At 44.2% G+C, this 25265-nt stretch overlaps 1 protein-coding gene across 6 annotated transcripts in view; it reads right to left on the reverse strand.

Moving 5' to 3' along the window:
- The window catches only part of KANK1 (KN motif and ankyrin repeat domains 1), a 103355-nt gene that overhangs the window by 11713 nt on the left and 66377 nt on the right, over positions 1-25265 (reverse strand). For 5 of the 6 annotated variants that reach the window (XM_042825582.1, XM_042825580.1, XM_042825581.1 and 2 more), the window contains 3 exons: positions 12393-15038; positions 1377-1595; positions 474-582 (listed from right to left, as the gene is read on the reverse strand). In XM_042825582.1, the coding sequence (XP_042681516.1) occupies positions 474-582; positions 1377-1595; positions 12393-15038 (2974 nt within the window). Of the gene's footprint in view, positions 1-473; positions 583-1376; positions 1596-12392; positions 15039-15897; positions 16009-25265 lie in introns of those variants that run through there. The other variant, XM_042825584.1, reaches the window with a different exon arrangement.

The following is a 25265-nucleotide window of genomic DNA, read 5'->3' on the forward strand; positions in this document are numbered from 1 at the left end:
AAGCTGAAGTAATGTTTCTTTATTTGTTTCATTAAGATTCTGTATTTATCTAGCCCCAGACCAGAAAAGTTAATTCTTAGGCAAAGCCATTCCTTCCTGCATTGTTTAACAGCACAATGCTGCACTTGTCAGCTGCCAAAGACGTAAGTTTGACTTACTGAGAGGCATTCCCGTGGCTCTTGGAGTTTGCTCTATTTTCCCACTAAATCTGGCAGTGACCTAAAGTGCAAGTACTCCAGACTGACCCCATGTATGACTTGCAGCTTCCACTTTAGATAACACACACACAAACACGCAGAGGGTTCAGGGGGATTAAGATGAGCTGAAGCGTTCAGTTCTGCCCTCCAACCCTTAAACTCAATGGACGTACCTCAGATGCAAGGACAGGCAAAACCCACGCATAAACTCACTGACTTTTCCTTCCTAGTGTGACAGCACTGTAATTACTCAATGTTTTAAGACAGGCCCCTTACCCGCCATTAATGCCGACGAACTGCAGGTTCTTCTTGGTGTTGCTCAAATCCTTTTTTCCATCCCTTTTCTTCATGATAGACTTGAGTGTGTTTTCACTGTTACTACATACTGTTGAAAGATGGGCAGAGCATATATTTCAGTACAAATCTGCAGTCAGCTTTGATGGCTGCAGCTTTCAGTTCCTCAAAACAAACAGCTTGCTGTTTAATTTATCAGCTGAGCAGGTCTTTGAGATCCTTTTATATATACTGTCATGGCATCATATGCACACTGGAAATAGAGAACATTTCAAAACCAACTCTGTAACCAGAAGGCTTAGAGTCTAGCTTTCTTACCCTCCAACACGCTGACAATCTGTAAGATGTTTCTAGAAAATGTTATTTTTTTTTTTTATTTGCTGCCTGAGGGAGATTTTCAGTACTGAAATGGATTATTCTGCTCTGTCAAGAAAATCTTAATTCTTGGTGTCAAATGACAGCAGCCCTTTACCAGAAGCAACTCATTAGTATGAACAGCATGAGTAACAATAACCTATGCCTGGGGAGTTTTAGTTAACGTTGGTTTTTTAGATTTTTAGCATTAACTAAAATAATTTTTACACCAATCTGTAGACATAAAAGAGGAAAAACTTCCATACAAGTTCAAGTTCTGTTCTGAAGTTATTTTATTAACCCCTTTTCTTGTTGTACATTCTCCTTGTGAAAGCGTTAAATAGTATTTCACTGACAGACTGAATTCTTTCATGTAAAATTTAACCAGTGTCTGGACACAAAAAAGGCATCATTTTCCCTATAACTTCAAATTTTTTTGCCTGTTTCAGGAATCCTGAAGGCCTGCTTTAAACTGTGTTTCATATTCAAACTCAGCAGCATGATGAAAGGGGAATGCAAGCCAGTTATTACCATAAAGGCCAGAGGCAAGTTGGTCATCTGTCAGGTTAATTGCAGCTAGAGTTTTGTCCTGAGAAGAAAAGGACTTCCTTCCCCGAACAGCTTCTACCAGAGGAGTCTTCTTCTCCTCCTGAGCAGGTTCTACATCCTGCTCCAATCTCAGCGCTCGCAAATTTGAAGTTAAGTGGGTGTCTGCAAGTTGGCCGTGAGGGATGTATTCCACGGTAGCACCTGTTGGGAAAGACAGAATGGATCATGGAGAAGTCAGACCAAATCCTTTAGGGCAACACTATCATCAGCATCACTATTTAAAAAAAAAAAAAAAAAATTGAAAAAAAAAAAAGAACAAACTGGGAAGAAAAAAAAAGGGGGGCAACATTTGTGCTTTATATAATACCTTGTTACGAGGACTCAGCAGGAAAATGGCAATAGCTTTCAGAAACTGAAAAAACAGCTCCAAGTTTTTCTTTCCAAGGAAATATACAATGCGAGGAAAAACTACACAGATATTATCTTCAAAAGAGATGGCAGGCACATTCCACCTTTTCCCTCTCTCTCAGTCCTTGCATGGAGCGTGGCTCTTGCCACCTGACTTAGGAAAGACTCACTAAGGACTCACTGAGCTGCTCCCTGCTGACCTGCCTGACAAGCAGGATTCCTCGTGGAAGAGCTGCATGCTTCTTTACTTTTTCTTTCAGAAAGAAATTGCTTTTTCTACAGAAGCAGAAACTTTTCAGGAAGCTTTCCTGCTTGCTAGCATGCCAGCAGTGCTGACAGTTACATACTCTACTAAATTTGGAGATAACTGCAACAAATTCCCACCCATTATATATATATATATATATATATATATATATATATATATTTAGAACAGGATTGCACTGAGCTAGTAGTCACATTTAAATCAAATCCCAAACATTTGGGTTGTACACTTTTTTCTAATTTGCTGGCATCCTCTCATTTTTTCCCTCTGTGTGTTTAAAAGGCAGCACTAATTACGCACAGACCTTTTTATAGATTCCCCTGGAGCTCCTCCAGCTGTGCTATTATGACTGCTCTGCAAAGCTGCACAAATACTTCTGTTTGCAAAACATACTTTTTTTTTTAAACGCATACATTACTCCTTAAGTAATCTTCCCAGTGTTTTGAGGGGAAAAAAAGCCCTGGGATTTAACTTACTTTGAAATGTTACTGCTCTCTTTCAAAGCTTGTTCAAACTTTCAGGGGAGGTAGAAATGACTTCTTTGTATTTATCAAGAATTAAGCTACAGCTTCCTCATTCAGATAGAACAGTGACACTGAAGAGGATACAATCATGATGCATCAGTGCAAATTCCAAGTATTCTCTTTTATAACAAAACATATCGGACATCTTCATTGCTCTTGCTAGACAGCCTTTCCCTCCTCTGATTTCATTCCACTTTCTTTCCTCTGTAAAAGGACACAGCATAGCTCATCTTTGCAAATCCTGTAACTTCACTACAGTTTTTTCCTCTGGCCTATTCCCATCCACATCCCCCAGCCCCTGCATTCTCAGCCAACATGCACTTCTAAGGTGTCTCTTCCTATCGCTGAAACTATTGCCAATTCCACCACTGCTTAAATCTGCAGCACAATGGAACCGACCCTTGATCACATTTCTACCATTGCCAGTGCCCAGCAACAACCAGCACTGGTACAGTGCCACTCAGCTTTCATCCTGCTGCCATCTAAACACTACCAGAGACAGGCAGGCTGTCTGCTGATATACGTGGTGTGGTATCAGCAAACACCTCACTACAGGCTGGATCGCTGCTCAGACAACAAAAAGCTTTTGCCCTGTGGAAAGCAAGGTTGAGTTTCCTTTCACCAAGGGCAGGAGGTTTCTGCAAGCCTCAAGCCTTCTAGTGATGAGCTGATGCTTATATCAGGCACAAGGTGGGCTGAAACCTTCTGCCCTCTCACTGAAATGCTGGGTGAAGGCTAGAAGCACTAACCCCTGCAGCAATGCTCCCGCATGCCTAGGCTGGAGCAGCAGTTCCCAAAACTCAAAGGCACACCATGTGGCCACATCCAGCCTTGCTTCCCCACCCATCCTCACTTCACAGCAGTGACCAGCAGTGAATTAGGTCTCTTCTCAGGGGTGACCATCACCCCTCATCAACCAGCCACAGAGCCATGCAAGAGGGAGACATTAATGTGTGGAACACTGAGCCAAAACCAACAGATTTTCAAACTGAAAAACAAAGAAACCATCTCCTTTCTGCCCACTTGCTTAGAGCAGAGACAGCTGTAATTAAAGACTGCAAAACAAAGTAACCACTTCCCACTGTCAGTGTTGGTGGCTGCCTTGGCCAGCCTTGTCCGGTAGGTTATAAATACAATGCTGGTGCTAAGCCAACAGCCCTGCCCTGGCAGCTGGGCACAGCCAGCCCCTCTGCACCTAGATGTACTGCACCTAGCAGGAGGATGCATGGCAGGGATGCCAGTGAGGCTGGCACAGGCTAGGTGGTCCCTTCTCCTCCAATGCAACCTCACCCCAGCTCCTCTGGCAGATGGTGCAGAAGGCAGGTCCCGCTGGACTTGCAAAGCAGAGCAGCAGTTTTGGACAAGAGGAAAAATAAATCCAAGCAGCTCCATGTGCTTTAGCTTTTACACACTAACCACTGTGAGGAGGACATGGAGGAATACAGTGAGACTGCTTTAAAGCAGGATCTATGCAGATGCAGTGCCTCAAAAGTCACTTTAGTTTGTCAGCTGAAACCTCTGCCAGGCACCAGGGCAAGCAGTAGGGCTCTGGCAGGGTGAACAGATGGCACCTGGGTGCAACCTGCTATATCCATACTCCATGTCAAGCCCAGCGGCAATACTGCTTCAGGCCCATTTGGGTTCTTCTCAGCAGCTTCCCTTCAGAGCTTTGGGTAGGACTCAAAAGCAAAATGGCAGCAAGCAGACCTCCTTCCTCTGTGTCACAGCCTCTCTCCTGGCTAAACCTATCAGTGATGGAACAAAATCTGAACAACACACATTCAAGGTGTTATCTGGGGCATCTTATCTGTGAATTGTAATGAAGAAGAAAAGGGCCCTGCTCGGCTGCCTGCACAACTACCTGACAAAAGGGTTTAACACAAAGGTGTGAGGAGAAGCACACAAAAATAACATTAGGAAACTGGCCAGTACATCCACTCTCCCAACCCAACCTGCAAGACACAAGCACTCACTGTGCCTACAGTACCCAAGGCTCAAGGAAAAAGAGCTTGGAACCCAACACAGCATTAATGTTGTAAGCTATGAGCTGACATTTAACACCAGCTTTCAGTTGCTCCCCTTTGCAAAACAGCCTGCATCTTGCAGCAGCTGAAAAGGGGATTAAGGAAGCTGCTATGCTTCTCAGAACCACAGCCAACCACTCAAGGATAAGAAAGTGTCATCAGCCAAGTCCCCCCCTTCCTTGGCCAGGCCATGGGCAGGGGACAAGGCTGGATGCTCCACAGGTTCCCCGTGGCGGAAATGAAGCCCTGACTGAAGATTACCATGAGTCCACATAGGCCTTAAAATAGACTCTCCATCTCAACTCACACAGATCTCAGGCATGCCCACTTGATCTCGCTCTACCTGCAAGGAACACTGCCCTTCCTCTTCACCTAGAAATACCTGAGGAAGCTGTGGGAGAAATAAGTGAAGACCTCACAGAGAATCCTTCCCAGCTGCCAACAGATCGATTACAGCCATTGCAGCTGCCCGGCTGCCATTCAGGTACACTCATCATGCTGATTTCTATTTGTCTACTGTTGTGGACAAACAAGGCAAATTTTACATAAGGTTCTAAGTATCGGTAGAGCGCAGTTAACCACAGCTGGTAACTTCCAGGAATTTGTAACTGTACTCTGCAATATAATAAAGGATCTTGGAAAAGTTCAGAGGTCATTTAGAAGCAGGATAAAACAAGGAACTTGCAGACTTCAATCATTCATAAACCCACATGCAGAAAGCTACTCTCATCAATTTCTGAGGGAGACAAGTGGCTGAAGTTTCTTCATCAATCCAGTCCCAGTGGTTTGAAGGAACAAGAACACCTGTTTTTAATTTTTCAGAAGGAACTTTCTTTCCTGAATCACTTGTGTTCTTTTGGTACATCCCATCAGTTTAAGCCAGAGGGACAGCAAAACTGCTATACATCAACATCAGATTAACACGTGCCATCTCTGGACCTAAGAACTGCTTTCGTTACTAACATGCTACTTCCTTTCCTGACTGCAGACCTCACCTCCCATCTATCACAACATAAGTAGCCATGAACCAGCCGACCAGTGGTAGGCTGACTGAGAGAACTGGCTGGAACAAAAAGTACTTTTTTTTCCCTGGACTTACGTTCAATTCATGGCAGCCTGGTCTATACCAACTTCTGAAACTCTGTTAAAGACACTGTATGAGTGCTGTCTGTAGTATATATAGCAACAAAATTTTTCTAACATTCTGCATGAATTTTTCATTACAGCACTCAGAACACTACAAAATTACTGCAGTCAAGAAATGCTCTACAGCAGTCATAAAATTTACTATGCTGCTTTCTCCTTAAGAAGCTGTTTTTTCACATACGCTTTAGTTCAGTTTCCATTTAGTCTATGCATCAGAACTACTGATGGAAATAAAGAAAACCAACAACATTCTACTAAGGTAAACAAAGAGACAGTGATGAGCAAACATGCCCTGTTCAAACATTCACAACAACTGACATTAACCCATCAGTCTCACAAATGTGTTATCTTCAAAAGAATAACTGCACTGAGAAATTGCTACATACGGCCTTCTTACGTGATAAGCTGAAAGGAGACACAGTTGCTTCAAGCCATGTCATGGACAGATGTTGTAACTACCAGCTGCTCCCAGGGATACTGCTCCTTTTAATAGGTCGCTCTGAAAGTAATACCCCCATCACCTGGTGATGATGGTCTAGTATCTCAGATGATCTGGTATCATCTGTACCAGCAGAGGTTACACAGCCGCTACAACAGCATCACTGCTAGAAAAATGTCGCCCACAGGATCCTTCTTTCATCAACCCAAACGATGGAAGTTAGGAGCACCAAACCAAACTATACAGCAGGTGTGGTAGAACAGTCCAGCCAAGACTGGCAACATACTCCTTGGTCTTCAAACTGGTGTGGGGCCTGGCATTATCATGCTGCAAGAGAAAGATGTCTTCTCTGGCTGGACTCCGAAAGTTCAAGCCTTCAGCTTAGTCAGTGCTGTGATGCAGCGTTCAGAGCTGGTGGTTTGTCCAGGTTCCAGTCTGGAAGCACCATCCCTTTCCTGTCCCAAAGGCAGTGAACATCACTTTACCCACTGAGGACTGCATCCTGAACTTTTTCTTTGTTGGGGAATTCACACATCTCCACTCCATGGACTGTCTTGACTCTTACTCATAGTGGTGATAGCACATCATGTCACTGGCAATAATGTGATCCAAGAAGTCACCTTCAGCCTTGTATTAGCTCAACAAACCCTGGTAAATTTGCATATGGAGTTCCTGTGTGAGCACTCGTGGGACCTACCTGGTGCAAACATTTCAACATTCCAACATTTCCACCACTGTCTGCAATGCACTGAAGCCAATGTTCATCTCCATCCACAATTCTCTGGCCATAATCCACCAATTCATACAGATGAGCCAATTGAAAGGCTTTTCATTCTGTGTTGTGACAGCTGTGCATGGCTATCAGGAACATGGCTTTCAAGCCACTGTCACCGCAGCTGTAACACACCACCCACCCGCTCTCTGTGCTCATCTCCATCAGTTGGTCTCAAGAAACAATCAGCAAACATCAATGAATGTCAGTGGGTGCCACTTTTTCCACATGGAGGAATACAATGACACACCTTTGCTTCATTTGTACTTCCATGTCACATGCCATTCTGTCAGAGAGCCCCTCTGCTGCCACTTGTTACACAGCAGCCAAAAGCAACGGGATACTGGTGGGAAGGTTCAGCCTCTGCTGCCATGCCACCAACATCCTCTTCTGACATCATGGACCAACCAAGTAGGAGGCAGTATTCTTGGAGCAGGCCTCATAGAAAGGCTCTAGCCTGTCCAACTGTAAGAATTTCAGTTTCACTGTCACTCTCACATCAGCCATCTTCTTCATGCTGAGAAGCAGCTTTTCATCCCACACTTAGTTGTGAAGCTGGCATGCTGAAACTGGAAACTGATTCCTTTAATTCAACAAGACTAATTAACTAAAAAAGTGAAACTTATTTGGACAGAGTAAGGGGAGCAAAGTGAAAACGACCCTATTTTCTCCAATAAGTGGTGGATCAAACCATCTCATGATGCTGAGCACAGCAATAATCAGTGTGATTTTTCTTTTTTTTTTTTTCCTTCCTCAGCTTTACCTTCTCAGTTTATCTTCTCAGCTTTATTGTATCTTGAATATGACAGCACTTTGCTGGAAATACGGCAATCTTCTCACATTAAATATGCACAGCTGTGCCCGTTACCATGGGAGTTGAACTCTGAACAAAGCTCAACATCAGAACATCATGTTCCTGTGCCACAGTGTAGGGAGGAAACAGGGATTTTACCAAACACACTCCAGCAGAGAAACTGGTATTCTCTTTAAGGCAGCAATTCAGAAACAAAGACACAAGCAAATAAAAACAAAACTACCACTTACAATTTCTACTCTTTATTAGCTGTAGTAGAAATGAGGAAACAGTTAAACATTTCATGCTGCTACTGAATGAAAACAGCAAATGTTCTGATGATAATAATGATAGCAGCAATAAGCTTGTGCTAACACATGACCAAGGATGGCATGTCAAACCTCTTTAAAGAGGTTTATGGAGATTAACTTGAATAATATCTTTACAGGACAATTACTGACCAGATCTCTGCTTCTCTTCTGATACAAATGGATGGGTATTTAAAACAGAACAAAACCCAGCTAAAGCCCTCAACTCCTAATACAGAGGTCACCACCATTTTCAAACGAGATGGGAATTCAAGCTTTGCATATTGCCACTAGCAGCATGTCAGTAGATGCAGAAAAATGTACAAGCGGCACCATATTCCTAGAGATGCCAGACAGACACATGTGAAGAAATACAGATCATCTGGAATACAGATGGGACATCTGTGTGACTGCTTTGCACTATGCCTTGCCTTTCATGGAATATTAAAAACATGTTCATCATTCCCTTTCTTCCGAGCAGAGGGAGCGGAGGTAAGGAAGGACATCTGTACAGAAACCTAAACCTGATTAAGATACGCATCTGTGTTAAGAGCTGAAGCTGAGGGTTTCATTTAGTTGCCTAGAAATAGGTAATTACTGTGATCTACAGTGATATGCCAGCACCTTATACAGACCCATGCCCCTGTGAATCAGGCAAGCCTTAAGTCCTCAGCTGCACTACTGTGACCTACGCTGCCAGGATCAGGGCTAATGATCACCAAGGGACAGACTCTTAAGACAAAAGGCTACAAATTCGTCATGCAGAAGGGTAGAGAAGTAAAAACAACCTTCTCCAATTTACTCCTGTTTTTGTATGATGAGTGATGCCAAGAGTGAGACAATCATGGCTTCAATACCTGTGTACCAGTGATGGTACACACCAGCTTTGGACAATGAAAGGCATCTCATACCATCACCCTTCCATTACTGCTCTGCTTGCCTTCTCAGCTCACAGTGAAAGTTGGAGTAGAAAACCTAGGAAAGATCTTTTCACCAAATGGCCTGTCACGTTTATGTAAGCCCTGTGAGCCTCTTCAAAACCACTTGATACCCACTTCATTCTCTCCCTCAAATCTTTATTTCAAGAAGTTGCCTCCTTTCTTGCAAATACCAGCGACTGTTTCAAAAAGTGAATGTAAAATTTCTGAGCCCAAGGGTCAGTCATTTTCAGACCAAATATGCTCAGGAAATTTTTCACTGCAAGAATAGAGCAGTTGTTTTAAACAAACAACCTTGCCAATTATTTGCCTGTGAAAGACATTCACCTACAAGACTTCTTTCTGAAAAGTTCATGTAATCAAAAAAAACAAGTCACATTAAGCTTCCAGCTAATGTTTTACAAAGTGCATCACATGCAGTCAAATGTAACTTTCAGAAACTTGTAAACAACTCTTTAACAATAAATGGAGAAACAAAGCAGACTTTCTTCTCTTCTAGACCTGTAGTCTGGCTGCACAAAGAACAAAGATCAGTAATCATAGAGGTTTGTAACCCACATCTGTATGATCCAGCTGGACAGACCTGGTGCCAATGCTGGCTAAAATCACCGTGCGGAGTGGAAATTGGTTTGTCTGGGCAGCAGGTTTAATTTCCCTGACGCCACTACGGCTTCTGAAAGTCAGCGCCTATGTAAATAGGAGTTGCTTAGTTACGGAAGTGAAGATGTTTATTTTGCAGCAAGAAATGCACAGATTGCTGACAGACCCACTTCCGAGATAATCCCATGCTTCCAGGAAGGGAAGACACAGATGCAGCCCATGTCCCACTTCACCAGGTCCAGCTCTCTATCATCTGCACTGCCACCACTGCTCACAAACCTTCACGAACTGTGGAATCAGAGGCACCTCTGCCCCTTCTCCACAGGGATGAGAAAAATCCATACAAATACCAGAATTCGACTGACGTGCAAAGTTGTATCTGTAGCCATAACTTCTTAATTTCAACACAGCAAACAGTCCAGATGCTGCTGCATCAAAACTATACGCCTCAGAGATAGCTTCAGTACTTTTGCCCAACGTATACCTGCCTCCAGGCTCTTCCTAAGGAACCTCCTTGAATACAACATCAATTACTGCACTCCTGCTGCTAACTTGAAAACAGCAGCTTCTGCCTCTGTGTTCAGCCTGTTTTTCTAAGAAGCCAAAGTTTGTGAGGCCATGTCTCTTTCAACAATTCAAACTTAATTTTTTGTATTTATACAAACTTCAGATACATCAGGCTGTGATACCTAGCCTGGAAAAAGGGGTGCTGATTGAGTTCATACACAAGCTGTCAAAAAAGCCCTATCCCAAACATTAATCAAGTGGAAAGACACTGTAAGAGCTCAGATAGTTATGTACAGTATCAATCTGTGAGCACAAACTTTATTAGTTCCACTGCTGCTTGCAGAAGTAAACATTCAGCAAAAAGCCTTTTACAAAAAAGAAAAAAAAAAAGTCCTGTAAAGCCGCAGAAATAAGCACGAAGGAGGTAACTGTAATAAAGAGTATTTTGAAAATTAATAGGAACAGAAGCGGAAACATTTCAGGCTTACGACCTCTTCTTATTCTAATTCTTCATGGGTCTAAACTGTTACAGCCCAAAGTGTGATTTATGCATTACTTCTCACGAGGGACTAAAAATAAAAGAGATTTTACACTCAGCATATGCCACTAAAGATAATAGCATTACATGTTAAAATAAAATTATTCCAAAGTAACATTGTCAAGAACGTGAAATCTGAATCCAAGCAAGAATATCTTTAGTAAAACATGAGCCATTACTCCACTTGTGTCTAAATACTTTTGGGTCTCCAGACTATACATTTGATACTGTGCAGTAAAAGCAGGGGTAGGAACTGAGGATTTACAGCTATTAGAAATCTGGTTCACTGTTTTTAAGGACATTCTTGGTACTTGGTAGATACTCATTATTTATAAGAAGCCCAAAATATAACATGAATACCAGCAGGATAGCAATATTGCAAATACAGTTATCATATTAAATGTGAATAGACAGGTATCATCCATTTTCTTTACTGCTACATAAATGTTGCTTATTGCTTTCCCATGGGATGCTAAACATTTTACTTCACAGAATTAATGGATGATTCAATTTAGCACATGAACACTGAAAATAAACAGATGTACCAAGCTGCCTTTTAACAAGAACAGGTAACTTTTAAGACAGTAAATAAGCTGGAAGAACTTTACATAGCAGTGTGCTAGCCAATACTATTATGCTGACATTATACAGTAGCTACTCAATTTTTTTTTCCAATTCAGCACCCATCTTACAGATGCATTTGCTCACATTCTTTCTATTTCCTTAACTTCTCACTGTAATGTGACCAAGAAGACCAAGTCATTGCTAATCATTGGTAGCCCTGTGTCCAATAAACTAACACTCACACACGTAATAGTTATGTGGCTGGATTCACCAGCACAGCATTCTTTTATAATTTACCATCAGACCATTTCTCCTCCCCCACCTCCCCCCCAAAAACACCAACAAAACCAAACCAAAGCAATCCAGGCAACCAAGCAAAAACCAAACAGAATGCAACATGACCCCAGGAAACAAAGAAATCCCTCAAATTAATTGTATGGATTTTACAGTTAATACATAAAATGGAAGGAATACTTAAACCTCAATTCTGGCTTTTCCTGATTGTCACCAAAACCTCCAAAAGTAAGCTTATGCCTTTCAAACATTAGGCCCTAATTAGGGATTAGGACAAACACTTATTGGAACAGAGAAAATGCAAGATGTGGTTTCTGTGAAGCCGCTCTGGAGTTGCCCATTATAAAGCAATTGACATTGTTGGAAAGAGGAAAGCACCCCACAGCTCCCTGGCTGCGAAGAATAAGGAATGGAGGAAATGGGAGATACGCTGCAGACTCTGGAAACAAGTTAGCTTGACACAAATGCTGAACGTGACTTACACGTCTTTTTAAAACTGCATTCCAAATTTAAGGGAAAGACAACATTTCAGACAGACCATAACTCTGACACATTCAGTTACAAAATGGAGTCCATGCTTTGGGTGGTGTACCTACAGATACTTCTCTTGTATGTCCTGCACTCAAATCACCCAGTCATCTGCCCTTCAGAGCCTTGTTTCTGTGAGATGGGTAACTGCTTCCCGCTCTTGAGATCCACTCCCCAGCACTGGGTTGGAAAGAACAACGAAAAGGTCCACCCCACACCAAATCCACCTTCTGCACTTTATATGAGAGGACTACACACTCGCTTCAACACTACATGGCAAGCTTTTACAGTTGACAGACCCACCGTGCCAGCAAGGAGCAGCACAGTCATATGCCAAACACTCAGCTTACCTGGTGCAGTACTTTTCTCCATGCACTGTTTCTGAAGGTCCAGGCTCCGCAGTTCCTCTGTGCTGGCATATTTCATGACAGAATTGATGGATGTGAGGGTACTGATCAGCTGTGAATTGAGCGATCCAATCTGGGAGTGTGGCTCACCAAAGGCTTCTGCCAATTCACTGTAATTTTCGGCAAGCAGCATCTGCTGCTCCTGTAGCAGCTTCTGCACACGCTCAATATAGTGATCCAAGCCTGTCCTCAGCTCAGCTGGAGGCAGTGGGCTTTCCAGGATGCTGCTCACGGACTCGCACACTGGCTCACCCCCAACACCAATGCTCCTGGTACTGGTCGGTACAGCCACCAGGGGAGGGGGACCGCAGGCAATGCTTCTCATTTTAAGACCAACTAGATAGTTCTCATTAATGTTTATCTGCCCAACACCGCAGTCTTTGGTTTTTATCACAGAGAGTTTTTCAAAGCCAGGATGACTGGAAAGCAAGGTCCCTACTCCAACTGAACGCGTTTTAGCAGATGCATGTATGTCCTTCACCCGGCCGTCCCCAACTGCCACGGTTCGCATCTCCACACTCACTGTGCTGGTTTGCTGGTCACGGCTGCTTGGAACAGTATTGGTGCCACAGTCCACTGCCACCAGTGCCTCCGTACTGGTGCACCGGCTCACCATCTCCACAGCCGTGCTGGTCTGCTGCGTAGCTGTGGAAGGCACAGCCATGACTGTGGCTTCTGCACTGCACACAGACTCTGTGGCTGTCTGGCGGGAGACGCACTCCTTTGGGGCACAAACAATCACATCCACTGAGCAATCCCCGCAGCCAATCGACCTCGTCTCCCGGATCTCCCGCACTGTCCTACAGAGACTCAGGTCACCCACAGACTCCTCCGTGTTGACACCAGTCTCGCAGACGCTGGTCTCCACACCCACCTTCTTGTCAAGCAGCTCCACGCACCTCCCCGTGCATTGGTCTCGCATCTCTGCCCTCTCCCTCACAAGCCAGCGGCTCATGAGCAGCTCAGGGCCCACCGCTGTGCTCCGTACCGCTGGCCTGCAGGACGTGCCCACGCTGCTCATTTGCAAATGGCTGCCTACAGACGAATCAGCAACATGCACATGGTCTCCCACCATTTGGTCTCTCATTTGTACCACAGCCTCCACCATTCTGCTGACGACGAAGGGCTGAACCATCACGGCTTTATCTACTTTTTTTCTAGATCCAGCCGCCTGCAGCTCCTGTTTTAATTTGGTCATTTCCCTGTCGTGGGTTGTCTCCTTTAACTGAACCTCCAGCCTGTAAATCTTTTCCTTAAGGGCTTCAATGGTCTGCTGCTGAAGCTCTATTTCTTTCTCAACTTCTGTCGATAAGCCAAGCATGGCCTCCGTCACCCCAACCCCCGACTCTCTCATTTCTTTCTCTGTCCCCACCGCTACTTCTCTATGTTGCCTTGAAGATCTGTTGTAGATAACCACATCATTCATGTTTTCATCAGCACCAACAGCAACAGATCGGCTTTCTTTCGTCAGGCTTTCTCTAAGGTTCGATGGAACCTCATAGTTGCTGTCCTGGATTTTTTTCTCCAGAGCCTGCATTTCAGCAGTCAACTGCCTGAACTCCTCTACCCTCCGAGAGCTCTGCTCCGCACTCTCCATCTCATCCTCACAGTCAATATAAAGTTCTCCTCCTCTTTGCACCTGAGACAGGTGCTCCCACTGCTCCACGTTTCCTGCACTGTACGATCTTTTTCTGAAGCCATACATGTCATTCTGACTGCATTTCCTTTGGCTTTTGAGTTCTGCCATCATGTGCCTCTTTTCCTCCTGTAACACCGAGATTTTGACTTGCAGCACAGGAATGGTCTTTACTTGCTCCTCAAGCTCCTTGAGGCGCTTGAGGGCAATGGCCATTTGTTCCCTGATCTGCTGCAGATGCACCGGGCTCACATTGGTGACAGGTGTGGAAATTCCTGAACTCATTGGGCTGTGCCGGATGGAACTGCCCAAGGAGGAGCCAAAGCAGGCTCCGAAGTCTCCATTCCCCTGGTAGCCATTGTGGAGCTGCTGAGGCAAGTGACCGTACCCACTGGACCCGACGAAAGAAGGCAGGGAGCTCGTTGAGCCCATGCCCCCAAAGCTGGAAAGTCGGGGCCTACGGATGTCTCCTGGCATTACCTGCATCATTCTCTCCTGTTCAAGTCGCCTGCGTGTTTCCATGAGGGTTTTTGTCACATGGAGGTTGTGCCGAGGAAGCTGTGGGGAAGGAGGAGGGAGCTGCTTACTCTCGGGAATGGTTAAATAGGAGGGAGATGCCTCAAGGGAAGCCAATGGTCTCACAGCCACAGATGAGGTTACTTGACTTCTTGTTGCCAAGAAAGACTGCTTGTTCTCATCACTGTTTGAAGAAGACAGAGACTCTGTGGAAGTCCAGTCGCCACAATGGCCACCAGAGTTCTTGGTGCTTGTGGAGGCTGGTACTGCTTTCCTCTTCTTTTGGATGTTTAATTTCTTAATGGTATTCCCCTTCTGTATATCGTCCACGTACTTCAGAAAATCCAAGTCTAGCTGGTAGCCATAAGGTGTTTCCACAAAATAGGGGTATTTCCGTTCATTTTCATCTTTTCCATTTATAATAACTTCCTCTTTTTCTGGAAAAAAAGAAACAAAATGAGCATATGGGTAAGAAACTATGCCTCAGTAAACTAGGCAGTGACACAAACATACCAGGATGGGTGCACACAGCGCTGGATGCAGAAACACAGCCACAGCTCAGAGCAAAACAGCATCTTGCTGATTTAATGCCAGCACTACATCTCATTTAACTTCCTAAAAGCTAATGAATAGTTTTTCAAATGCTGCAAAGTGCACAAAAGTATATATATATACATATGTACACACTGATAACTTCTGCTACCAGAGCTGTACAGAAGTGGCACAGCAAGCAAATGAAAGCAATCCCTTCCCGAGTCCCTCCAGCCTTCCTGTGGAATACCACCTTCACACACAATATGCCATCAGATGAAGATCCGAGGAGCACGCTGCATTTGACTCATCTGGAGACCAACTTGTCCAGAGGGTAAATTCACGGGCTGCGGGAACAAGAACTCTAACCCTCTCTGGTGCCATTAGATGTCAGACAGATCTGCAGTTGTTCTACTGCCTGGAGAATCACAGCTGCAGGAGCAGCAATGTCAGTTCATTCTTGCTGGCTAACTCTACCAGTGTTCTCAGTCAGCACCGAGTCCCCATGCAGGGACCCCCAGCCCCTCAGCCATGAGAGAAAGCAGTGGTCCCACAGCCAGAAGTACCTGCAGCCCAAATACAGGACTCGCTCCGTCCCCACAGCCCTCTGAACGCAGCTGTACCATGTCTGCTGTGCTTCTGCAGGCTGAGTATTTATGAGCAGTGCTGCTAAACAGCCTGCCGCTTCTGTCCCACTTGAGAAAAACAACTGCTGCAAGTTATGAGAGGCAGCGGAGGAATAACTTAAGCCAGCTTTCCGGTTACCTGAATTAGCCACATGCCTCTGCCCCCACGCTGTAAGTTTCCAGCCACGTATCGCTAGGCCTCCGGTACAGCTCCGTGCTGTCCCAGCTGCGTGTGCCACAAACCAGCTCCCCAGAGTCTCCCACTCGCTCCTTTCTCACCCCATGCGGAAAAAAAGCTCCCACTCCGGCGCAAACCTGGCCTGGCAGGGCAAGGCGATTTCATAGGCTGTGCTCTCACCGCTGGAAAGCAGCTCTTCCCCGCGCACTCCGCACCACCGTGCGCCCGCGGCCGGGGAACAGAGGAGGGCTGCAAGGCGCAGCGCCGCCGCTCCGCCCCGCGCCCCAGACCCCGCTCCTGCCCCGCCAGCAGCCTCCGCCGACGGGTTAGTTCCTAACGAGGCTGCGTTCGGAGCGCAGCGTCCTCTTAAAGGAATATAAGCCTCGGGGGGGGGGTTGAAGGGGGGGGTGAACCTGCTTGCTGCAACTACAGGAAGTGACTTAATGTTGCACTGAAAGGGTTCAGGAGGGGGAAAAAAAAGGCTCCTGTTTTTCCAGTTTCCTTGGCATGCTTAAGGAAGGCTGCTCCGTCTGCAGACAGCATAACTGCTTTCATGACAATCTCTAACGCTTCTGGCTGCTGCAGGACGCCCCGAAGCAGGATGCTGTGTGGGGACGCTGCCTTCCCCGGCACCAGGTGAGCGTGGGACGCCAACCAGGGCAGGCAGAGAGCACACTGCTGTCGCGTTCCTGTAAGCACTGCCCGTGTAGCCACTGCTTGAAGGACACAAACAACCCTCCCTGTCCAGACCACATGTTCCTGCTGGAAGACCAGAGTCTCGGTATGCCGAGTGGTATTTAGTTATAGATGCACCGAAAATAGCCAACTGAATGTCAGACTGGAAGCAAAAATACACGTAAATACACATACACCAAGCACAGAAGCACACAGCCCCTTCCAGCAGGTCTGCCTCAAGGGTAAGCAGAGGAAGGATCTCCACTGAACACCAGCAGGAGGGAATGAGACAGAGCAGCTCCCCATGTTACCAATTTTCCTTCCTAAATTCAGTATTCTGTCCCCAGATTCTCTTCCTGGCTCTGTCCTTTGCAGTGTCACCTTTCCATGGCTCCCTGACCTAGGCTAGTCACCCTTCTCCCTCCAGCCCTAAGGTTTGCATCCACTCTCACACCAGCTTCTGCGGCCTGTAGTTTCCCAGTTTTTCTCTGTTTTCTTCCCACACTTGGAATTTCTCATCCATTTTCTCAACTTGCATCCACTTGCCTGTTCCATAAATTCTAACCCCAAATACATTTATACCTTCATCCCTCATCCTGGCCTTGGGTGAGTATGAGTCCCTTCACCCAGTCCCTGCAAATTCAAACTCCATTGTACCAACTTTCCTGTTCTCCCTTTCTTCCCAGACCCTTTCCTCTGCTTGTGTGGTTGCTTGCCTTCCTATGCAGTGACATCCCTGGTTCTCCCATCACTGCACCGCTGAAGTCAAGCAACCCCTGACCCAAAGTTGTCCTTGGGCTCAAAGCATAAGGGTAGGATAAGGAAAGAAGAAACAGGTTTGTTAGCAAGTGCCAGGACTTAAAAATTAATGCATCTACAGAAAAAAAATAAATAAATAAAAATAAAAATTCAAAAACTCTCTAGAAAGACATGCAAATTGCAAGTTAAGTCATAAGCACCAAACTGGAATCACAAATAATTTTTTCTCCTTCATGAAACAGTGTTGAGATCACTCAGCAGAAAAACATCAATAACAAATAACTAAAAGAACACATCATTAAACATCTCCACAACACCTACAGCAGGTAAGTAGCTTCACAATGAAATAAATCACAGAATTGTTTGAGTTGGAAGGGCCCTTTAAAGGGCATCTAGTCCAGCTCCCCTGCAATGAACAGGGACACCCACAGCTAGACCAGGTTCCTCAGAGCCCCGTCTAGCCTGACCTTGAGCATCTCCAGGGATGGGGCATCCACCACCTCGCTGCCTCACTACTCTTCTTGTAAAAAACTTCCTCCTTACATCCAACTTAAATCTCATTTTTTAATTTGAAATCATTTCCCCTTGTCTTATCACAAGAGACCGCACTAAAGAATCCAACCATTTCCTTCTTACAGCTCCTCTTTAGATAATGAAAGGCCGCTACCAAGTTTCTCTGGAGCCTTCTGTTCTCCAGGATGCACAGCCCCTGTCCTTGTAGGAGAGGTGTTCAATCTCTTGGATCATTTTTGCGGCCCTCATTTGGACATGGCCCAACAGGTCCATGTCCCTCCTGTACTGCGAACTCCACATCTGGATGCAGTACTCCAGGTGAGGCCTCATCAGTGCAGAGGAGGGGGGCAGGATCACCTCCCTCGTCCTGATGGCCACACTTCTTCTGATGCAGCCTGAGGTACAGTTGGCTTTCTTGGCTGCATGGGCACATTGCTGGCTCATGTCCCATCCAGGAGAACCAAATTCACATGCTCCTCAGCTTAGCCTGTCAGTGTGAACTGTGCATCGCTGCCACTCCAATAAGCTCAAGGCTGCATGTGGAGCTGACTTTGCATGTGACTTCTCCTTAAAACAACACAATGAACACTCCATGAACACAATCCCAGCATTATAAGTGGATCTTTGGAGACATTTATTGATATGTTAAGACAAATGAGGATCAAGAATGCAATCTAAAAACAACAACGCACTGTGATGTGGCACACAGGAGCTGCGCCAAGCCTTTGTGCATTTTGCTGTCTCAGAGAAAGGGCCAGAATGGGTGTGCCTGCTAAACCTATAACAAAGCAAAATGGATGGCTGTTTTCAGGCAATAAAAAATGGTTTTGTTGGTTCCAAAGGAAAAATGTTCTCACAAAAAGGAAATGGTTAAACACCTGATAAGAGTACAGACCTTGTTCCTTTCAGCCACTGGATGAACCATGGATGCCTTCATTCTGTAGCCTTGAAAGATGAGTACCAAGTGCTGCACAAGCAGTACCTCAGAGGAGTCTCAGTGTAAGCTGTATCTATGTGTGAATGAATGGCAAATTTTCATGCAGAGAGAGTTCAAGTGAGCAAGGTTCCTACTCTATTCACTCCAACACACATAAGTATGGCAGCAATGCCACAACAGGACAAATTCTCTTCTCAGGCTTCCTGTCTCATCCTTGGCCAGCTGATCACAGGCACTAATGAAATGACTTCCCCAGTCTCTACAATACATCAGGCTAATTTTAATCACATTATTGTGTTTGGCTGTAAAAGGATGTGAAGACACACACACACACTGTGAAAATGTTGTATACATTTTCTTCCAACGTGTTTTCAAATGCAGTAAGACACAGAGACATTATGCTTTCAGGTGAGTACTGTGAAAGATACTGTGTGCACCACAGAACCCTTGCTGTGTTACTGTCATTATTAATGCATTTCTTCTAAAGTATGCAAAACTTCCACAATAATCATGGACAAGACACAAGCAACATTTAAAAAATGCACTTCTGTTCTCATCTCCTGCACTGCTAGGACTGGCTCTGTCCAAACATTCCAGTCTTGCCATCTTCCATAAAATTACATCCTATCCAGTGCGCTACACAAGAACATCGGTATATTCAAATATTGAGTCAGCTCTACCCAAGTCCATGCTAATCATGCCTGCTCCCAGACCAGGAGAACTGGAAAAGAACAGGACATTCAGTTATGTTCGAAAGGCAAATGGGATCCTGGGCTCCATCAGGAGAGGGGTGGTCAGCAGGGACAGGGAGGTGATCGTCCCTCTCTACTCGGCTCTTGTGAGGCCCCATCTGGAGTACTGTGTCCAGGTGTGGAGCCCTCAGTACAAGAAAGACATTGAGATTTTGGAAAGGGTCCAGAGGAGGGCGACTAAGATGATCAGGGGGCTGGAGCACCTCCCCTATGAGGACAGGCTGAGGGAGTTGGGCTTGTTCAGCCTGGAGAAGAGAAGGCTGCGGGGTGACCTCATTGCAGCCTATCAATACCTGAAGGGAACCTACACCCACGAGGGGAGTAAACTCTTCAAAAGGGCTGACAACAGCAGGACTAGGGGAAATGGATCCAAGTTGAAGGAGGGAAGATTTAGGTTGGATGTTAGGGGGAAGTTCTATACAAGGAGAGTGGTTAGGCCCTGGAACGGGCTGCCCAGGGAGGTTGTGGATGCCCCGTCCTTGGATGTGTTTAAGGCCAGGTTGGACGGGGTCCTGGGCAACCTGATGTGAATGTGTGTGTTTGGTGGCCCTGCTAGGCAGGGGGGTTGGAACTACATGACCCTTGAGGTCCCTTCCAACCCGGGTGATTCTGTGATTCTGTGATTCTATGTGCTTTAAAGATTTTTAGGCAGAGAAAAGAGCAGAGAAAATATGAGCAGACAGGAGGTTTGGTTCTACAGGACAGGAAAGCTGTATTGTAAAGCCATGTTGGAGGGTCCGGAAAGGGCAAAGAGAAGCAAATGAAAAAGTATGAAGCAAAAAGGCTGAGGCTAAGGCTAATACAGACTTCACATATGAGGCTTTTTCTCCCCATCTGGTTATGATATCTGCTCTAAGGCATTTTTATCTTGGATCTGATTTCTATTAAAGAAGTCTCCTCCACTGAAAAAGCATAATGAATAACAGTCTCCTCTCAGAGTTATGGCATAAGACAATTAATAAAGAATGCTGCAGAGAGGAAAGACAGAAGCAATAGCTGGTGTAAATGAAATAGATCCCATGTCTTTCTGTTGCTGAGCTTCAGTACTGAAAATATTTTGGAGAAGAAGAAGAGGAGATGAATAGAAGTTCTGACCTTTTTGATTCTTTACTGCAACAGAAAATAAACTGTTTTGCCCTTCTCCTCTCTCCCCTCATACTACTTTGTTCTTTTTTTTTCCTCTGATCTTCAGCAAATGGAGTCTCAGTCTTTTGAAAATAACCAACACGTGAAGCTCAGTATTTGTTTAAAAAGAAAAATCAAGAATTAGCCAGCGTTCTTTTCAAAAAATCAGGTTTCTTTTAGCTAGAAATGCGCAGATTTGTAGCTTCTCAAAGAATTTCAAAGTAAAATGAGGAGCAGAAGGATTCTAAAATATCAGGTTTTTAGACTGTTTTTGGTTTGTGGGTCACTAACACGTGAACATAAACAGCAGCAGTGTTTAAGAATGGCTCAGATCACTGCCATGTTTGCACTGTGAATGCAAAGACTTCTGGGCTACAAAGTCACAGTCACCACAGGTCAGTGAGAGCAGAAGGCAACTGAGAAATCTGCTGTCTTAATAGTTTTTCTAAAAGAACAGGGACCATTATAATAACAAAGGAATAAGCTCAAATCATAGCCACAATGCAAAAGCATTCATGTCTTTCCATTGACTTGCCTGGGCTTTGGATAAACTTTGGATAAAGTCTCTCTCAGGCAGTTAAATTACTTTGAAGATGAAAAATCCTAGTTGCTTAGAGTTACAGTAAGGTTATCGTTATAATAAAAACATAATGAAATTTTTGATTGCTTAGCATGATAGCAATGAGCCAGACTTCACCTCTGCAAAGGAAATCAGATGGATGCAGTAGCCTGACTGTCCCACTGCCACAGGCTCCTCAAGGTTCAACTCCTAAACCACAGTCTCACAGATTTTCTTACTTTTCTCCTATTGCTAACTACTTGCAGACTGTTCATGGCTGTGAAAAACAGAGCGTTTTGGCATAACATTAAAAAGCACTCAGTGCTCACCAGCTTGCTCTGCAAAGGCCTCTTCATCATAGGACAGCCTTTAAGGTCACTCTTTTTTTTTTCCTTAATATATGGTTATAGGTTTTCTTTCCCATAATAAAAAAGTTATCTACTGAGTTTGAAGGGAAACAGTGCATAACCACAACCAACAATTATTTCTGCAAATCCTCAATAGAAAAGACCTTTCAAAAAACATTCCTCCCCACGATCTCCAGTATTTTTAATGTCCAAACATTTTACTTCAAGAATTTTTGAACTGGAAATTTGCATCTCAAACAGCTCAATTAAAATAAAAACACATTATATATTAATTAACCATGAATAAAAGGTTGACCTTGCTTGTGGGAAACCGGTTTCTGAAAAAAAATTACGGAATGACTGTAAGATGCCCCTTATCAGAATTCACAAAATCTTTATTTGCTTGACAACTCCCTTACTTGAGGTCTAAAATATAAAGACTCCTTTTCAACTGCTGCCACTTTCTGGGAATAGTTCTGGTTCTGGATGCTCTGCGGTGGGACAGCTTGTGTGTTTACCACCTCAGGGCTGCTCACCATGAAAACTCAGAACTAACAGTCTGGTCTGTTTTGCTCCCATCCCAGTTTCTGACTCATGGATCCCAGGGGAAATCATACTAAGGCTGGCAAGGGATAAAGCTGCTAGCTTATTGCAGCCTGCCCCACCGGTGGTAAGGAAAAGCTTGGGCAGAAACCATTTTGGAGGCTGCTCAGGAGGGCTGCCATAAAAACAGAAGGTGAAGCTCACAGATCACTCTGTGGCTGCATAAGAGCGAAGATGCGAGCCAACAGCTGTGCTTTCCTTCTTGGCTTCAAACTGGGGGCATATCTCAGTCCCCTCTTTTACTGGGTTTTGAAAACCAGCTATTAATAAGGAAAGTTCAAAGCAGATGAATTTATGCTTGCCAAGCACCTGGCTTTATGTACGCTTATTTCTGCAACTTACACTATTTGTCTATTTAAGAATTACTTCATTCCCTGAAGCATTTCTTTTATTCTCTCTGCACACAGCTACACGTCTGTGACAAATCACAGAATCACAGGCTTCTGAATGAAAAGTGTTCAATTTAAAGATGCTTCCCAAATCAGATTAACTTAGCAAAATTACATAAGTGATGGCAAGCAGTAAATACCAAACAATAGCCTAGGAGATAGCTTCGCAATGTGCTCTGCCCACCACAGTGGGTGACACCAGGTGTCAGCCCAGCATAGCTCTCCTTGCTGATAGCACATTCCAACAGATCCGGGCCAACTGGCTGAGCTGGTGATGCTGCTAAACACGAGGTATGGCAGCTTACTGCCCTCTGTTGCAGAAGAGAGACCTTTATGTCCTCTGGTATTGTGGCACATCTTTTCACGTCACTGTAACTAGTAAAATCACTGTGGAAAAAAAGGATGACAGAGACCAAGGCATTCATACACGCTGTATGTGTGCTTCACAAAATTATCATGGAGCATTTGCAAAGCAAAAGAGAGTGAATCTTGAGATTCTTCTCTTACTTCTCTCATCCAAACCACCTCCACGGCCCCCACAGGAGTCATGGATGCAAGCCAAGCTTGTCCCTGAAAATGTCTCAGCATAACAGTGTCTCAGCCTCAGGTTCAAGTAAAGAAAGTTGCATGTGGTTTTTGGCCTGTGAGAACTCACTTGCCAATTTAGATTTATAATACAATTACGTTTCTATGTCTGTAAATTTCTCAAGAGGTGAGAAGCAGAGAAGAGATGCATAGTTCTTGTAACAGGAGTAACCATCCTTAAAGAATATATTCCTCAGGTATAAACCTCCCACAGCATATTAAAACTGATTTACTGTTTCAGTTTGGTCTTGTAGTGCAAAAGGTAGGGGGAAAAAATGGAAGAACTGTCTTCTGCAATAATAATTTTATAAACATTCGTATTTATGAGTCCTGGAAGGACTTTATTTTGTCACATGCTTATTTTCCATAAGGAAAATGCTTTATGCTGCATAATCAGTATGATATTTCAAATACCAGGACTTGTTCCCTCCTATTCCCTTTGATATTAATCTCATACTGATTAATTGTGTGAAATACGACATGTGTTGCCTTCCAAACTTCAAAAGTCTGTCTGATCTGTGTTTTCCAGAGACACTAAGAGTTTTTTCTCTGCACTTGAAATAGTCCAGACTGATAAACTAGCTTTGTTCAAAAAGTTAAAAAAGCAGTAACAAGAGAAAATAAGGAAAATGTCAGTTTAGAATTAATTCTTATGTGCATTTTAAATAGCTAAAAGCAGTGGCTTACAGTTGAGAGCCTATGAACAACAGTGAAATTGAGCAACTTGAAGGGTAACAGTGACCATTCTTCTACCAGAAAGGTGGCTTTGTGTAAGCAGACATAAGACTCCATTCGCTCAGATGTACAGAATGCATATCCCCAACTAGAAAATTGGCATTTGTTGAGGAAAAGAAACTCCTCAGTACATATTGACAAAAACAAAGGGTTGGCAGAGGTGCAGCAAAGTGTAGATGCACAGTCCCTTCAAGTGACAGCCTAGAAGCATCCATCTGGGAGAGAACCGAGAAAACAAGCACTTTTAGAAAAGAATAAGCATCCAACATGGAAGACATCCATTACTCAACATAGGAAAACAGTAACCAGGGCAGATTTTCAGCTGTGTTACCCAAATATGCACTCTCCCACCCTTTTCACAGATTTACACAGTGCCAGCAGTCCGGCTCTTGCATCTCACCCCTCCTGCTCTATGCTAGGGTCTCCTTTACTGATCCGCTGAGAAGCAATTGTTGAATGCTGCAGTGTTTAGTTTTTCAGGAAATTAAGTCTGAAACACACTTTCCTTTGCCTTAAAGGGAATGCATACTCCTGACACATCAGCAGGCAAGGAGCCCAGAGGTTGCTACAGAGAATTTATTTATACTCATTTGGAATTTCCTGACAAAACCCTAGCCCGCCTGCCAGTGCAACTTAGCACCAGTTTTCCTTCACATCATTTCAGATGGCGTTTGGTGCCTCAGGCTGCTCCCAAAGGGTTAAATGCATGAAATGGACAGATGCACAAACAGGGCCGTACCAAACTCTATACTAAAATAAAATACTGTTCTCTGATGGAAGACATTTAATCCCCAAGGGAAAATTATAAGTTCAGGTGACTTTTCTCCTAACCACTCTTTCTCCCCAAGCCCTTTGCCCCTAGCCCTCCTTGTCTCTCACACCCACATGAGCACAGGGAGCACAGAAAGCTTCATTGATATAATTTGGGTAGAACTCAACTAGTTACTCTGTTGTAACTAGTGCTGCCTGCAAATCTGTCTGTGTCACGTTCAATCCCTTCTTGTTTACTCTTCTCAAATGCAACTTATAATTTGAGGGATAAAAAGTCAATAATGTAAAGTTACATTTTTTCTTCTCTGAAACATTCAAAATACTAGTACAAGCATGTACAAAATGATGCATTTGAATTTTCTGTATGTAATGTTCTTGCTTCCACAGAACAAAATGAATAACTTAAGGAAAGATGACTGGAATTCCAGATCAAAAAAAAAAAAAAAAAAAAAAGAAAGAAAAAGAAAAAGAACTAAACCAAACCAAAATGCTTCTCAGCATCAGCATCATAAAGTGACTCTTGAAGGCTGAAACTCTCTTCACCTCTTCTTACAGTAACGGTTACTGTTGTACAACAAG

Source organism: Centrocercus urophasianus, unplaced genomic scaffold (assembly GCF_019232065.1).
Source record: "Centrocercus urophasianus isolate 14NV4802_14NV808 unplaced genomic scaffold, USGS_Curo_1.0 seq_25, whole genome shotgun sequence".
Taxonomy (NCBI): domain Eukaryota; kingdom Metazoa; phylum Chordata; class Aves; order Galliformes; family Phasianidae; genus Centrocercus; species Centrocercus urophasianus.